Source organism: Pleurodeles waltl, chromosome 5, assembly GCF_031143425.1.
Source record: "Pleurodeles waltl isolate 20211129_DDA chromosome 5, aPleWal1.hap1.20221129, whole genome shotgun sequence".
In the NCBI taxonomy this organism is placed as follows: domain Eukaryota; kingdom Metazoa; phylum Chordata; class Amphibia; order Caudata; family Salamandridae; genus Pleurodeles; species Pleurodeles waltl.
Genome location: NC_090444.1, coordinates 1,801,373,919 through 1,801,391,603, shown reverse-complemented (window position 1 = coordinate 1,801,391,603; position 17,685 = coordinate 1,801,373,919). Strand labels below are relative to the sequence as shown.

The window sequence follows — 17,685 nt, the reverse complement described above, 5'->3', positions numbered from 1 at the left end:
AGATACTTGTAGGTGTATACTAGTACTTAGTATATAAACTATCCTTGGCCTCCATTTACTGTGATACTGCGGACCTACTTATTTGAGGGTTTTGCCAGGCCTGAGAGATGACTGTCCGCTTCAGCTTTGTTCTGTCTTTCCCTATTCTTTCCCCTTGCATCTATCCTTGCATTGTCGTTTCAACCTAGGCGTTGGAGAGGGGTGCTCAACATCAAACAGGAACCTATGCCGAGCCTGGAATGGGACTTCTTTTTTTTTTTTTTTTTTTCCATTCATGCAACAGCATTTTGGCACATGAGTTTACATATGGATGCATTTGAAGTGAGGAAAACGGAAAATTGAAAATGAAGTTTCATGATTTAGACTTTGGTGACTTCACTTAGAAGAAACATGCTCATTTATTTACATTCTGCATAACCATATTGGGCCTGAGCTATAATTGAAAATGTCTATAGGTAAATGCACTGTTTATATTTTTATTAGAATAAGCTCTTCCTGCTGGGTTTTTCCATCCCAATGCTGAGCCCTATTTTGACTATTTAGTGTACTTTACTCTTCGGCCTCCATAAAGTTTTTCCACACAAGGTACCTACTCCTAATTTGAGTATTTTTGTCCCCAACATGATAGGGATTCTAAGTGTACCCAGGATTCGTGGATTCTCCTGGAGGAGACCACTAAAATATTCAAAATATACCTAATTGTTTGGGGGGGGGGGCGAGGAATGGGGTAAAAGTGCTGTGCAAAAAAATATTTTTTCTTAAACATGAGATGAATTTAACATTTTGCTGTGCTAAATTCAGTCTTCCCAGCTTTCAAGAATGCAGAACTGTTTTGGCATTTCGCTAAGAGGTAGCCCATTTTTCATCATCTTGCTGCTTTCAATTTCCAGTTTATGATAGAAACATGTAAAAGCTATACATTTGTGAAAAGTGGGCCCATTTTTTTTATTTTTTTTTAAATGAGTAGGGAAAAAAACAGCCTTTTGCGACAACGTTATCATATGTAACTTTTTGTCATAATGGCTGATTAACAAAAGCTCTATACCATTATGTCCTCTAAACCCTCCTAGTTGCAGAGATATATAGGGTTTGTATGTTCTCCAAGAACCTGTGTTGTCAAGAGTCAACAACTCATCTGCACATTACAAAGGTTTTTCATTATATACCAAGTATCGTGCAATTTATATGGTACAATATAAAGAGTGAAAAGTTGGTATGAAGTCAACTTATACATTTCTGAGTATTCAGAACAACTTCAACTCTATTACTCGCCAAGAGAAGGTTGTTATCCCATATCTTTTGCACCTAACAAGTTCTGGCCTTTCCTCTTCTTCCATAAAAGTTCACCTTGCAACTGTTACTGCATATACACCAAATCACCAACCCCAACTTTTGAGTTTGAGTCCATATCCGTTAACTTACCTACTAGATTACGCCCTTAGAATACTTTGAGAGCAGTGATCAGAAGCACACGGCAATCATCATATCACCCTCCATTATCCCCTCAACTGATGAATACCCCCTTGGCGACACCTTGAATGCACTCAGGGTGCTCCTTACGCCCCAGTTGAGGTCCCTCTCTATTATTGAAAACCCAAAACTGGGACCGTGCCATACAGCATAAGACCCCAGCATGCCCACTTAACCAGTTCACTAGCTCTACACCTACCATCCTCATGCCTCACTCTGCGTCAACTTGACTGCCACCCTCCCTGCTTACTCTCCTTGACCAACAGCATGCCAACACGAAAGCCTTGCGCCCCAAACCCACCCCCTTCACCTCAGGGTTCTCGGACCCAAAAACGACCACCTGTGCTCATTCTTCACCGGAGTATCACCTCAGAATTGGCGAACAACAGTTGGCATAACAAAAGTCTGATGAAAAATAAACACATCCTTGTCCTAGATAATACCTATTGCTTTAAAGCACAATCACACCCCACAGCTAACGGAACCTCATCTATCTCTTCACCCTCCCAACTGAGATGGAGAATGATACCTTACCCCAACACTCATACGCGCCCCTTCAGATTGCATGATCCTCTCTCTGACAGTGACATTCAGTCCCTCCTACTCTCGTATAATTCCACCGCCTCCGGTAACAGTCTATTTGGATCTAATTCAAATTATCCTTACAAACCCACACAGAGAACCAATATCCAGTCATAGAGCTGTCAGCATATCTAACCTTAATCAAGTGCCCATCACTCAATATACCTCGTCTGACACCAAACCATTCTTGAATATGCATGCTACTCATCTGCAGATCCGGCAGTGAAACATGCGGCTGACATCACAGACACCATCCTCGCTTATGAGCTGGACCTTATCTTCAACTAAACATGGTTAAATGACTCATCCACACCCATCCTTGACTTACCAGTTCACCTAACCATGACATCATAAGGCTAGATAGATCCAGCAGACCAAGAGATGGTATTGCTTGTATTCATCGTAACAATCTCTCAGTGAATGTCACACACCATTGCCCTATCTGCATGTGACTACTTAGTCATTGATATTTTGAGCAACAACAATACATTATGCAAACTGCACACGTTCTACCACCCATTCATAGAATATATCATGGAAACTATCACAACCAATGCTGGATATCACTGCATTCAGATCTTCCTCAGTGATTTCAGTCACCACTGGCATGACCCTTATGGCCCAGCTGTTAACAGCCTTTAATCCTTCCTTTAGGACCTTTCGTCAGCCTTTGATATGGTAAAACATGACCGCCTCCTAGAACTACTTGAACGTACAATGGGTCTGCCTGGTGCCGTCCTTAACTGGTTTGCTTCTGTTCTCCGCAACAGAACTCAAAGATTCAGGGTAAATAGATCCTTATCTAACCCCACACTGGTCACATTAGGGGTCCCACTGGGGGACCCATGCCCTCACCCACTCTTTTCAATCTGTTCATGGAACCTCTACCGGGACTGTTGAATTTATCTAACATTTACTATCACATGTACACTGATTACACCCAATTGTACCTGAAAATCTCTTCCCCTGAAGATATTAGATCTCTCAACACAACTTTACAAAAACCTCAAAACTGGCTAACTTATAGTTATCTCGAACATAACGCACTTAAAATGGAATTCCTCTTAATCGCCCCACCCAATCACTCCCTGGACATCGCAGAATGGATGAAACAACTAACCGCTCTTAACTGCGTATCTCACATTATCGATTCAACCAGATCTCTGGGAATAACACTTGACAAAAAAATTAAACATGCAGGAGCCTATCAGCTCTGCCACCAAAGGAGCGCACATGAATATCTTAAGAAAAATAAAACCCTTCTTACCATCTGATGACCAAGTCATTTGTTCATGCCCCAGTGATCCTTAGGCTGGAGTATGGTGCAACTCTCAGCAGTCTCCCCAGATCTAAGCTAGCACTACTTAGGGCCTCCCTTAACTCTGCCGCTAAGCTCATTATAGGAACTGAAAGAAGCAATCCCATCATGTCTGATCTGAAATCTCTAAAACGCCTCTCATATGAGGCGAGGATTTACTTAACAATTGTCTGCATGACCCACAAAGGTCTACATTTTGACACCCCGAGATACCTTGCACAGAAGTCATCTGGTGCCTTGGGAGTATCCGGAGGCACTGGTTTCTTACTGTTGAAACCACCTAAATTCCATTAAGAGACAACATACAACTGTGCTTTCTCGGGTATTGCTTCTAGAATCTGGAACGCCCTACCTCCTGAATTCAGAATGAATCCCTCAATGTCCTTTTTCAAGAAAGAAGTGAAAATGATTCTGATGAACAAATTGTTGTCGTAAATCTCATGATTCCTACTTTTCTGGACTTGGAGGTGGTTTTCTTTGTAAATTCGTTTTTCACCCTGTTTTAGCTGTTGATTATGCTTTTGTTTATGCCACCTATATGCTGAACATGTGGAAAGCGATCTGATCCACTCATGAGTCACGTTTGCGCTATATAAAACATTTAAATAAATACAGGAATCTTTACAAGCCTCTTTCTTCAAAATATCAGTAGTGAAGGATTTCTTGAAGGGTATAAAAAAGGTTTTCCTCCTGTTCGCCCCCTTCTATGCCATGCAAATTAAATATTGTGCTTTCAAAGTTGATGGGTCCACCCTTTGAGTTAACACATAAAGCAACTCTACTGCACTTAATCATGGAGTTAGGAAAATTGAGGTCTTATGTTCAAAAGAGTCTTATATAGTTTTTCGTAGGAACAACGTTGTAATGAGAACCTACATTGCTTTTCTCCCAAAGTCAGTGTCAGATTTTCATGTAAATCAACCTAGCATGTGATCCAGATGGCATTTTGCAAAATGTCTTCCTTCTTACACACTGGCTTGCATTTGGAAGGCAAAAATGCAGAGAAATCTAATTAAAAAATAACAGATGTTCTACTAATCTGTGTCTCTGCATGTCTGCAGACAAAAGTGGGACCCTGATTTTGTGGCTGGGCCTAGCACCTGACACCCCAAAACGTGAACTGGAGACCTCCATATTTTAGTCAGTAGGATCTGTTTATTTAGTTTTTTCATTGTTGGTAGCTGTGGATTTTGGGCCCTAGTTCAGCTGCCACCAAGGACACCTTCCATAGGCAGACATTTCTGAAAACTAGACACCCAGAGATGTCTAAGGTGATGTGACTTGTGTGGTTGTACCTAGAAGCCCTTGCAAACCTCAAACTGTGCCTGAAACGCACACATTTTACTCAAATTTCTGTCATAGAAAGTTCTGGAATCTGTGGTACGTGCCAAATTTCTTACCACCAAGCATGCCCCCAAGTCTCCCAATAAAGTTGGTACCTCAATTGTCTGGGTGGAACTAGTATCTGCAACAAGAAAGGGCCCTAAAGGCAACATAGACATGTAGGAAGTTGGCTCTGTATGTGCTATTTCAAAGTAAGGAATAGCATGCACAGAGTCCAAGGGTTCCCCTTAGAGGTAAGATAGTGGCAAAAAGAGAATACTAATGCTCTATTTTGTGGTAGTGTGGTCGAGCAGTAGGCTTATCAAAGGAGTAGTGTTAAGCATTTGTTGTACATACACACAGGCAATAAATGAGGAACACACACTCAGAGACAATTCCAGCCAATAGGTTTTTGTATAGAAAAATATATTTTCTTAGTTTATTTTAAGAACCCCAGGTTCAAATTCTACATATAATATCTCATTTGAAAGGTATTGCAGGTAAGTACTTTAGGAACTTTGAATAATCACAATAGCATATATACTTTTTACATAAAACACATATAGCTATTTTAAAAGTGGACACTTAGTGCAATTTTCACAGTTCCTGGGGGAGGTAAGTTAATGTTCTTGCAGGTAAGTAAACCACCTACGGGGTTCAAATTGGGGTCCAAGGTAGCCCACCGTTGGGGGTTCAGAGCAACCCCAAAGTCACCACACCAGCAGCTCAGGGCCGGTCAGGTGCAGAGGTCAAAGAGGTGCCCAAAACACATAGGCTTCAATGGAGAAGGGGGTGCCCCGGTTCCAGTCTGCCAGCAGGTAAGTACCCGCGCCTTCGGAGGGCAGACTAGGGGGGTTTTGTAGGGCCCTGGGGGGGACACAAGTCAGCACTGAAAGTACACCCTCGGCAGCACGGGGGCGGCCGGGTGCAGTGTGCAAACACGCGTCGGGGTTTCAATAGGTTTCAATGGGAGACCAAGGGGTCTCTCTACCGATGCGGGGGGGGCGGCTCCTCTGGGTAGCCACCACCTGGGCAAGGGAGAGGGCCTCCTGGGGGTCACTCCTGCACTGGAGTTCCGATCCTTCAGGTCCTGGGGGCTGCGGGTGCAGGGTCTTTTCCAGGCGTCGGGATTTCAGAGTCAGGCAGTCGCGGTCAGGGGGAGCCTCGGGATTCCCTCTGCAGGCGTCGCTGTGAGGGCTCAGGGGGGACAACTTTGGTTACTCACAGTCTTGGAGTCGCCGGGGGCTCCTCCCTGTAGCGTTGTTTCTCCACCAGTCGAGTCGGGGTCGCCGGGTGCAGTGTTGCAAGTCTCACGCTTCTTGCGGGGATTGCAGGGGTCTTTAAATCTGCTCCTCTGGAAACAAAGTTGCAGTCTTTGTTGAACAGGGCCGCTGTTCTCGGAAGTTTCTTGGTCTTCTTGAAGCAGGGCAGTCCTCTGAGGATTCAGAGGTCGCTGGTCCTGGGGAAAGCGTCGCTGGAGCAGTTTTCTTTTGAAGGAGGGAGACAGGCCGGTAGGGCTGGGGCCAAAGCAGTTGGTGTCTCCGTCTTCTCTGCAGGGGTTTTTCAGCTCCGCAGTCCTCTTCTTCGTAAATTGCAGGAATCTAAATTCTTAGGTTCAGGGGAGCCCTTAAATACTAAATTTAAGGGCGTGTTTAGGTCTGGGGGGTTAGTAGCCAATGGCTACTAGCCCTGAGGGTGGGTGCACACTTTGTGCCTCCTCCCAAGGGGAGGGGGTCACATTCCTATCCCTATTGGGGGAATCCTCCATCTGCAAGATGGAGGATTTCTAAAAGTAAGAGTCACTTCAGCTCAGGACACCTTAGGGGCTGTCCTTACTGGCCAGTGACTCCTCCTTGTTATTCTCATTATTTCCTCCGGCCTTGCCGCCAAAAGTGGGGCCGTGGCCGGAGGGGGCGGGCAACTCCACTAGCTGGAGTGCCCTGTGGTGCTGGAACAAAGGGGGTGAGCCTTTGAGGCTCACCGCCAGGTGTTACAGTTCCTGCAAGGGGGAGGTGATAGAATCTCCACCCAGTGCAGGCTTTGTTACTGGCCACAGAGTGACAAAGGCACTCTCCCCATGTGGCCAGCAACATGTCTCGGGGGTGGCAGGCTGCTGGAACCAGTCAGCCTACACAGGTAGTCTGATAAGGTTTCAGGGGGCACCTCTAAGGTGCCCTCTGGGGTGTATTTTACAATAAAATGTACACTGGTATCAGTGTGCATTTATTGTGCTGAGAAGTTTGATACCAAACTTCCCAGTTTTCAGTGTAGCCATTATGGTGCTGTGGAGTTCGTGTTTGACAGACTCTCAGACCATATACTCTTATGTCTACCCTGCACTTACAATGTCTAAGGTTTTGCTTAGACACTGTAGGGGCACAGTGCTCATGCACTTATGCCCTCACCTATGGTATAGTGCACCCTGCCTTAGGGCTGTAAGGCCTGCTAGAGGGGTGACTTATCTATACTGCATAGGCAGTGTGAGGTTGGCATGGCACCCTGAGGGGAGTGCCATGTCGACTTAGTCGTTTTATCCCCACTAGCACACACAAGCTGGCAAGCAGTGTGTCTGTGCTGAGTGAGGGGTCCCCAGGGTGGCATAAGTTATGCTGCAACCCTTAGAGACGTTCCCTGGCATCAGGGCCCTTGGTATCAGGGGTACCAGTTACAAGGGGCTTACCTGGATGCCAATTGTGAAAACAAAAGTACAGGTTAGGGAAAGAACACTGGTGCTGGGGCCTGGTTAGCAGGCCTCAGCACACTTTCAATTCAAAACATAGCATCAGCAAAGGCAAAAAGTCAGGGGGTAACCATGCCAAGGAGGCATTTCCTTACAAGACACATCAAATTTTTCCACTAAAAACCAACCTTTTTTTGATAGCTGAGAATTTTGTGTCATAGCTCAGCTGGTACCTAGGGAAACCTAATAAACCTGCACTTTTCTGACAACTAGACAGTCCAGGGTGGTGTCTTGCATGGCTCTCACCAGGTAGTCACCTGGTAGTTTTACCCAGAAGTCCTTGCAACCTGAAAATTTGCATTAAAACACACATTTTCCACTTTATTTTTTTTTTAAGGCCGGTGGGTTGTTTGCTAGAACGAAGAAAGGAAGGGATTACAGTTGCAGACCATTTCTTGATGGATTGTGCTCTCCATCAAAGCCTACTTCACACTGGCCAAAAAACAGGCCTGTGGTCTCGTTCCACCAGGGCCACAGCTTCTACTGCTGTGTTGGCACGTTGAGTGACTCTCCTGGATATTTGTCAGGCACCTACTCAACCATCAGATCTGTTGAGATGGCCATTTTGACCTCTCTATCCTGAGACAGTACACAGACCCACTACCTGAGGAGTTACTGATATAGTATTGCTTCACAAGATGAGAATCTGCACTAAGAGTATCCACCAGAAAGAGTGTTAGCAAAGGTAAGTAACCTGTTCTTATGACGGATACTTCTAACTAACCACAGATTCTTCACCAAACGTCCCTTTCTGTGAACTTGACTCATCTGCATCTGAAAAAGGTCTCAAGCTAGAGATCTACTCCGTGTTCATGCCAGTTTGCTGATGGGTTCTGTGTCTTGGGGCGAGGACAAGTATAGGAAAGCAATGACGACCACATGTGTAGGAAGCTGGCTCTTTGCATGATGCATCTCATTTTGATATATCATATAAAGAGTTCAGTGGACAGGGGCATGCTCTAGCAATCCCAAGGTGCTCTTTGAGGGGGTGGTGTGGCTGAGCAGCCTTAGGCTTATCAAATACTCATCTGAAAATACACACAAGGTCAATAAATGAGTCACACAGCTCAAGAAGAAGATCGACATCAATTTACAAAAATAACAAATATGTTTATATATATTTTGGCATCGGAGTCAATTTGATCAGGTAAGTTCATTTTGCAAGAAAAATCCTTACAGTTTTGAAAAGTCAACCGTGCAAATTTTGGAATCTGCAATGTTATCCTGTGGAGGAAAAACAAAGACGTCAAGCTGGTACAGTACTGCAACTTACAGGACCAATCTCCTGGACTTAGTGTGTGTGATGGGCAAGGGTCAGGACCAGACCAACAGGTAGGCAGTGCGGCGGCCGGGTACAGAGGTGTAGTATGGCATCGGGTGCCCAATGTTAGTCAATTGGGATCGGTCCGGTTGAAAAGATGATGTAGGTGAGGACTGGGGTGATCCAGTCGAGGGGAGCCAGGAAGTGGGTCCAATCTTGGGATGGCCAGGAATGTGTGGGCAGGTCCTCTACTCAAAAAGCGACAGGTGCAGGGGTGTCTTGCGGCATCTGGTTTTCTCCACCAGAGCATTTGTGGTTGAGGGGGCCTACTGTGCAGTGGCTGCAGGCTGTGTCTGAGTCCACAGTGGGCAAGTCCAAGATGGGCTTTGTCTCTGGAGGGCTGGGAGACTACATTGGCACGGTTAGTCCACCTCATCTCAGGCTGGGTGACATGGGTGCAGTGGTGATTACAGGTGTCAAGTTAGCAGCGGTCCAGAGTCCTCTCAGTTCTTCTTGGGGTGACTGCAAGATGCAGGGAAGCATCTGCACTGATCCACATGAGTTCCTGTGTCTTTTCTGTAGGCAGGCAGTTCTCCCATGCTTTTGGAGGTACAGCTGTTTTCAGGACAAGCTGATTTTGGTGCAAATCGCCTGGAACAGCAGCCAGGCTACCAGGGCTGGGGCCAAGTCAGGGGTTTCTTCCTCAGGCTTTGGTTTTGCAGCTCTTGGGTGTCCTTCATAGGTCAGCAGGAATCTGCTATCCTGGTGCCAGGGACGCCCTAAATACTGAATTTATAGGTGTTAAGGGGGGTGTAGGGTAGTAGCCAATGGGCTACTTACCTCTGGGGTCACTACACCCCCTATATGACCCCTTCCTGTGGGAAGTGGGCATAACCCTGTCTCAGAGTTCCTACTTCTGCCAAAACCAAGATGGCAAATCTCTAAATGTGATATCCACATCAGGTGGCGCACCTTAGGGGTGGGGACTAACTTGAGGGGTGGACACACCTCTGAATACTTAATTTCTCCCCTGTCCCAATGCCAGTCAGCCCTGGGGCAGGGGGTTGGCATCCCTCCTTTGAATGAAGCCATAACTGCATACCAAGGGAAGCCAGATCTGCAGAATCCCCCTGCCTTGGGATGCAGATTTGCAGGTCATCCTGTTGGGTGGTTTGTGTTAATACCTCACGCAGAGTAGGCTTTGTCTGTGACCGCCTGAGAGCAAAGTCCCTCATCCTGGGGGCCAGAATATTGTCTGGTTGTGGCAGGCTGGCTAAAACCAGTCAATCCCCATATAGGTAGTTGGTAGGTTTTCAGGGAACACCTCTAAAGTGCCCTCCGGGTGCCTTCGGTCCCTACGGTACCATTTGGATAGAACTATGTTCATATTGTCTCTTTAGCTATGTATTAGATTATCAATACTAATATATTAGAATAATTTATATTTGTATATTTTTATCACTCTAAATTGTCTCAATCTTATTATTTGGATTAGTTCCTTGATGTGGTGTTTCACCTGTAAATAAGACACGTTTTCTTATTTATATAATCCAGTGTTTATGTGGTATGTTTGTCTTAGGTGCTTTGTATGTATGTTCTTCTTATCTTTTTGATTTAATGTTTATATTTTTTATGATTGTATCATTATGGAATAATAAAACATTTATATTTGTAAAATAAGTTTGTACTAATTATGCAATAGGATCACTTTATCTGTAACTGAGTACCTAATTGTAGCAGCCTGGTATTATAAACAATTAATTGGTCAGCTATATATAGTTAGCATCATTCTAGACCCTAGTGTTGGTACGTGAAGACGATTGTATCTTCATGGCTATTCTAGTAGCTCTCATAGTAGTTTTTCTCTACATTGGTCATTTCCCTGTTTGAGCTACGCTTATTTAATTCAGGGAATCCCCTTATAATTATTGCTGTAAAACCAGTCAATCCCCATACAGGTAGTTGGTAGGTTGGTAGGTTTTCAGGGAACACCTCTAAAGTGCCCTCCGGGTGCCTGTATTAAGTCCATCAGTGATGGTTTATTAGTACGAGATGTTTGATGCCAACATCCCTATTTTCAGTGAAACTATCATGTAGTTGGGGAACTCTTATTGACCAGTGTCCAGGACATGTACTTAAAATGGCTTTCCTGTTCACTTACTATGTCTAGGAATCTACAAAGACCTGGCAGGGGCATATCTGCTCATGAAGATATGCCCTCACATGTAATATAATGCGCCCTGCCCTAGGGCTGTAAGGCCTGCTGTGAGGGTGATTTGCATGTATTGCATGCATTTTTAGGGGACATGGTACACAGGCTGTGTGCCATGTTGTATTTTCACCTTTAGATGCACCAAAACATGCAGCTTGCAGTGGCAGCCTGCATGTGCAGGTGAGGGGTCCCAAGGGTGACACAATAGATGCTGCAGCTCTTGGGACACCCTCTTTGATACCCATGCCCTAGGTACAAAGGGTACCATTTACTAGGGACTTACAGGGGTACCAAAGTATTGCCAATTGGGGAACAATTGCACAGTTTTAGGAAAAGATCTGGCACTGGGGACCTGGTTAGCAGGAACCCAGTGCACTTTCAGTTAAAATTCCATCGAATACCAGGCAATAAATGGGGGTGACTTTCAAAAGGGTCACTTTCCTACAGCGTGTGGTTCTATGTGGTGCTGTTTGTCACTTTCAGAGTGGAATGATATCAGCGTGGAGCCACATGACGCTACTTTAAAGCTTCCGGAACCAGTTTACATCTACCAGAAAGCAGTACCTTATTTGTCTTGCAGCATCCTGGAATGGTCATCTTTCAAAGCCAAATCTGACAGCTCACTGACACACTTCTTTCCTTCAAAGTTGTCTCATATGAACATTTCTTACCCTTGTCCTTCATCATAACTCTTGCTGAAGAAGTTCTCTCACCCCTACGCACCATTTTCAATGCATTCCTTACTCGGGGCATCCTCTTAGAAGCTTTCAAGACAGACCTCACACTCTTGAGAAAATCCTCATTTGCCAACTATCGGCCCATCATTCATCTTCCCTTTATTTGCACATCTACCTGTCTGCTTTTATATCATGCAGTATGAAGAAAGCTACCTTATAGATCTTAGACAATGCTATCCTGACTGCAGATAATAATTACCAAGCCGCCTGGTATTGGTGCCTTTCTCAGCTGTCTTCAATACTCTCAACCATTCCACCCTCATCCACACCTTGAAGTCTTGAATGGGATTCATTGGCAGCGTCCTTCACTGGTTCTTCTCCTTATTTAACCTCTGAGTATTGACCATTACAATATGTGTCTGCTTCAGTAGAAAGAGTGAGGCACTTTCCTCTGTGTTTAGGTGTGGAAGCAAAGTATTCCTGTAGGGCACAGCAGTACATATATGTTGGACAAAAAACAGTAAATAATGGACCTTCTCTATTTTCTGCTTTGAAAATGTGTATGCACACACATTCAGTTGGCCTTATCTGATCACATTTTCCAGATGACTCCATGTCATCAGGGACCCCAAATTCTAGTCCAATTTTATTTTGCCAGTGTTTGCAATCTAGAGCTTAAGTTAGTTAGTACATTTAGGGAGCACCAGGCTTACAAGTCCAAGAATTCAAATGTTTATTAAAAGAAATCCCAGGTCTGCAACATGGTGTTCCATCTGGAAACCCTACCCCTACTCCTAGGTCCTAACGGTGTCAAGGCATCTTTCTGTTGCTACCACATGATGATAGCACCATGATGATATCACATGCAACAGTGGAGGTATGGGTGTTTCTTGAAGATACGCCTGACATTGACTTCAAATGTCTGCGCATTTGCAGTGCTAAATTATCAAATTAAACATCATACGACTACACCATGTGTAGCTCTTTACACATCAGTAAAAAGTAAGTAAGTTTTTTTACTCTGTACACTGTCTTCTGTACAGTCCACCTTAGAATACTGATACAATGCTATAGATTGCCATCTGCAAGCAGGAAATTCCGCTCTGTGTGTGTGTCTTATGACAGAATTTCCTTAAGAGAGCTAAACATTTTTGCATCTAGCACAACACTGACCTTATGTCAGCTCTCTAAATATCTTGCTTGATGCACAATGTAGTGTGATTTTCTTTCTTTCTTTTTTTTTTTTTTTTTTTTTTTGCTGCTATGATTTCAGTGTTTATCTCTTTGATTTGATAAATTAGGAGATAAATGCAGAGCTAGTGTTGCTTATCCTGTGGCGACTGGCAGAAGATGTGGTGACATTGCAAACAGAACCTGTGCTCCGTGGGCAGCACCTCAAGCGTTCCCTGGTTGAAAATATGAAAGAGATTTTGACCATTGTCCTGAGTTTACTTGAGAAAAATGTGCTTCGATACAGAGTTGTGGTAAGTCCATTGTGAGGAAATACATTTTTTGCTATTGCCTGATTGTCAATACCCAATTGGAACGATCTTACTTGTAGACACCACTGCAGAATACTGTAGATGGAGGAGCAGCAGTGAATTACTTAGTAAATCTTCTAACTGACGCCACTTCTTCTATGAGAAGTGGAGAGTTACAACATTTTTCTTTAAGTGAGCTATGTTGAAAGCAAAAATAACATTTTCATCATATTGAATGTTGTTCACTGTTGAGCTCTCTGACTGCTTTTAACTATTTTCTTTTTTCCAAATGGATTGGCTGACACTGCCAAACTAACACAATGCTAAATTTGCAAAGCTTAGAAGGAATGTCCCTATCTTTTTATAGAAAGGAATTTGATCTAAATCAAATCTCCTTCCAGAGAGGTGCAGCTCGACTTCTAATTTTGATATATTTTTTTTTGTTTTAAGCACAGTTGTAGTTTCTCCTTTTTTTTTTTTTTTTTTTTTTTTTGTCCAACTGCAGAATCCTGAAACTCTTTGCAACTAAATAAATTATCCAAAGCAATAATCTACCAGTATATACCATGCTTGGATTAACAGTACACAACCTATCCAAACAGTGTAATTGCATGGAAGTATACTCCACTGTAACAGCAATTTGAACATTTTCATTTTAAATATAGTATTGTTATATATTAAAATGTCTTTATACTTTCAGTAAAGTGTGCAGAAAGGGTCAGTTAATTGTTCATTGAATTATAAGACTATACCGTCCACATGTTTTTGTGTTCTAGACATAGTTTATATACAAGTAGTTCTAGGACTTTAACAGTGTTTCAATATATTCCTTCACAAGAAATAACTTAATTTTTCTATATCACTGCCATGGAGCACATAAAGGTCAACTGGATTAATTTCCCTTGCAATTTCATAAGGGTATACATTGTTATACAGTTATATAAATTATTTTAATACAGTGTCAAACTAATATGCTGTCCTCCAGGCATACCATATTGTCAATGTTTCAGGACTTCTATCATTAGGGCTCCCCTTCACCAGGACAACTGGCTTTAAAAGAGCATCAACAAATCCGTGCTAGATTATTCTGAAACATCAAAAGATGCAGCAACGTTCTTTGCCATCTCCACAAGCATAGATTCAGCTAACTCCAGAGGATATGAGCAGTAGTTACTTTTGTAGGCTTACTACCCCTCCTCGGCTATAGGCCATCAACCAGGCCTCTTGCCAGCCATCTTTCTTGGGCTTTTCCTTCAATCTGACTCCAGGAGTAACCCATCTCCTTGCAGTTAGCCTCAAGGCCTCAGCGTCCGGTGTTTCTTGGCCTTTCTCTCTTCCTACTCCCGTGAGTCCCAGATCAGGGCTTGCCTGGTGATGTTTGATGCGGGCTAGCGGAGGGTGTGACCGATCCAGCCCCAGGGTCTTTTCATGATTTCTTCAGGAGCATGGAGTTGGAAAGTCTGCTGCCATAGTTGTTTGTTGCTGATGGACTTTGGCCAGCGGATTTAGAGAATTTTCCTCCGGCAGGTGTTCATGAAGGTCTGGTCTTTGTTGATGGTGGTCACTGTAGTCCTCCACGTTTCTGCTCTGAGCAGAAGAGCCGATTTGAGGTTTGTGTTAAAAAGCCTAATGTTGGTTTGCAGCATTGCGTCCTTCGAGCTCCAGATCTTCTTGAGCTGAATAAAGGCAGCCTGTGCTTTGCGGATTCTTGATCAGGTAAGAACCCTGATCTGTGCCACCCTGATTTTTTTTTTATTTATAGGTTTTTTTGGGCATTTGCATAGCACCACGATACATTGATAAGTCAGCAAGAAATTATAATAAAACATATCAGTGAACAAATGCAGATTATGAAAATCCCTTCTCCATTCCCTCTGTGCCACCCTCCTTGTCTGTTGACTGCTCAGCTAGGTGAAGGCCTCAACCTCTTGCAGTGCATCGTCTGCAAGAGTAACTGTAGTTGGGTTGGCCGTGTTAGCCTTCAGGATCTTGTTTTTTCCACTGTGAATGTTAAGCCAGGTTGTGCTGATATGATTGTCACCTTGTCAGTCTTCTCTTCCATCCCCAGATGGGTATGGGAGAGTAGGGCCAGGTTGCCTGCAGTCCAGGTCATCAAGTTGCATACAAGTTGTCCACTGGATCCCATTTCTTCTCCTTGCTGTGGATTTCTTCATGATCAAGTCTGTTGCTAGGCAGAAGAAAAAAGGGGAGTGCAAACAACCCTGGCGGACTCTGGTCCTCACTTAGACTGCGTCCATGAGTTGTCCTCCATGCACGATCTTGCAGGTCATTCCCTTGTAAAAGTTCATGATAATTCTTACAAGTTCATCCGGTACATGGTAATGGTGAAGGAGTTTCCAGAGGATCTTTGTCCACCCTGTTGAATGCCTTCTCATAGTCGATGAAGTTGACATATTGGGGAGGGGGGGGGGTTGGGCTACATTCCATTGACTGCTCAATTTTGATGTGCAGTGTTGCAATCTGATCTGTACTGGATCTGCCTTTCCAGAAGCCAGCTTGTTGATCTCACAACTGAGCACAAACATGTTCCTTCATTCTGTTCAGGATGACTCTTTTGAACACTTTGCCTGGTGTTGATACAAGAGTTATCCCTCTGTAGTTTGCACAGTTACTCAGCTCACCATTTTTTGGAGATATTCATGGGATATTCCTCCTTTAGTCTGATGCTCTTTCCAGATCCTTCCAAACGCGAAGTTGACCATGTCAGTTGATGTTTCAGTGTCTGCCTAAGTGCCTCTGCAGGAATGTTTTCTGATCGTGCTGCCTTCCAATTTCTCAGATGCGTGATGGCTTGCCCTATTTCTTCTTTGGTTGGACTGTTGCAGTTGATTGGCAAATTCTTGTCAGCTGGCTGGATACTGTGGCACATACTGGATCAGCTGCTCATCAAAGAGCTTCACCCATCCGTTGCCCATGGTTGTCTTCCCAGCTTTGTCATTAACATGTCTTTCTGACATGCTGTATTGACCGGAGAGTTTTTGTTACGTTTTAGAGTTGTTTCAGGTTTCCATGGCTTGCTGCTTCCTGGGCTTCTGTGGCAAGACCATCAGATCTTTTCTTATTTTCTCTTAAGCTTCTCTTTGCTTCCTTGCTAGTTTGGGTGTATTTGCCTTGAGCTTTTGCTTTTTCTGATCTTGTTCACTACTTTTCTTTTCTCTCTTGGATTTTGGGGAGAGTCTCAGTGGAGATCCATTCTTTATACTAGTGTTGGGAGCAAGTAACTCCTGGCAGGTTTATGTCACTGTTTCTTTATTCTTCCCCTACTGACTTTCTACTGGGTCTCTGTTGTCCTCTAGTTCTAGCAGGACTTGAAACTTGTTACTGAGGGTGACTGAGCATTTACTCCGTTTCTGTGCATCTTTGAGGAGAGGGGTGTTAGATTGTTGGCGTTGGTTTGTGTGTTCCATTGATGATTTCTTCAGCCCTAGCTTTAGCCTGGTCACAATAAGGTGGTGGTCCTATCCCATGTTCACTCCTCTCATCGTTCTCGCATCCTACAGGGACCTCCGGAAATTTGTGGCAATGCAGATATGGTCGATCCAATTCTTTGTTGAATGGTCTGGTGACACACCTTACCTTTTGTGTGGGAATCCATTACTGCCTAACATTGAACTCTTCAGGGTGAGCCTTTCACCATTCTCGATCATATCTCCAAGGCCATGGTTGCCCATGACTACTTTGCACCCAGTATTGTTGCTTCCAATCTTGGCATTGAGGTCCCTACTGGAGTCTGTTGTAAAATTGTACCCCCCCCCCTTCTTCTTTGCTGTCATTTGTAAGTACATGCCACTGGATAACATTCATGTTTATTCTTTTTTAGTGTGGAAGGTCGCTGTGATGATTCTGGGACTGTGGGTGGGCTTCCCAACCAGTCGGAGCTCTTTTGGGTGCTGGTGTTAGCATCAGTGCTACTCCCTGAGTATGTGGGGCATTCTCTTTCTTGTGTCCAGAATACAGCAGCATTCCTCCTGGAGCCAGTCTTTTCTATCCGGACTGTGTCCATCTGATCTTGCTGATGCCAAGCAGCACTGCATTGTATTTTTCATTTTTTCTGCCACTTGGGCGGTCTTACCTGTCTCGTACATGGTCCTCACGTTTCATATCGCGATAGTCTTGGTCGAAAGCAGGTATATCGGCTTTGTGGCTTCCAAAGATCTCTGGCTTTCACCACAAGGCGTCATATCTCTTCGTGAAGGAGACTTCTCTCTCCCCAAGGCTGGGATGTCTTTTGGTCTTTGGTTGATGTTTCTGTAGCTAGGATTTTCTTTACATGATGGGGTAACTAGCCCCATGCATAATCCTCCAGTTTCGCAATTGGGCTTGGGTCCGGCCACAGTGGAGTTGAATATGAGCAGTCATAGTGGGGAAATAAGTGACCATGAACTTCGAGAAATGAAAGACTGACAGGAAGGTGAGTGTTCCCTTCTTAATGTCAGCAGTAATAGCAGAGCCCAGGTTCTAGAGGGCTGTGACCATTCTGTCATACCAAATATTTGATACGAAGCACCATCAGAAAGCAGATTCTTTGCCTGATGAGATTTCCAAGTTCAATGTCCCATTAGACATAGTTACAAATTAGTTTGGCTCCTTTGCTACATCT

At 44.0% G+C, this 17,685-nt stretch overlaps 1 protein-coding gene across 2 annotated transcripts in view; it reads left to right on the top strand.

The window, feature by feature from the left end:
- LOC138296808 (exportin-5-like) overlaps nt 1-17,685 on the top strand; it is a 1,097,230-nt gene that overhangs the window by 119,961 nt on the left and 959,584 nt on the right. For both annotated transcript variants that reach the window (XM_069236256.1, XM_069236254.1), the window contains exon 5: nt 12,885-13,067. In XM_069236256.1, coding sequence (XP_069092357.1) covers nt 12,885-13,067 — 183 coding nt within the window. The remainder of the gene's footprint in view (nt 1-12,884; nt 13,068-17,685) is intronic.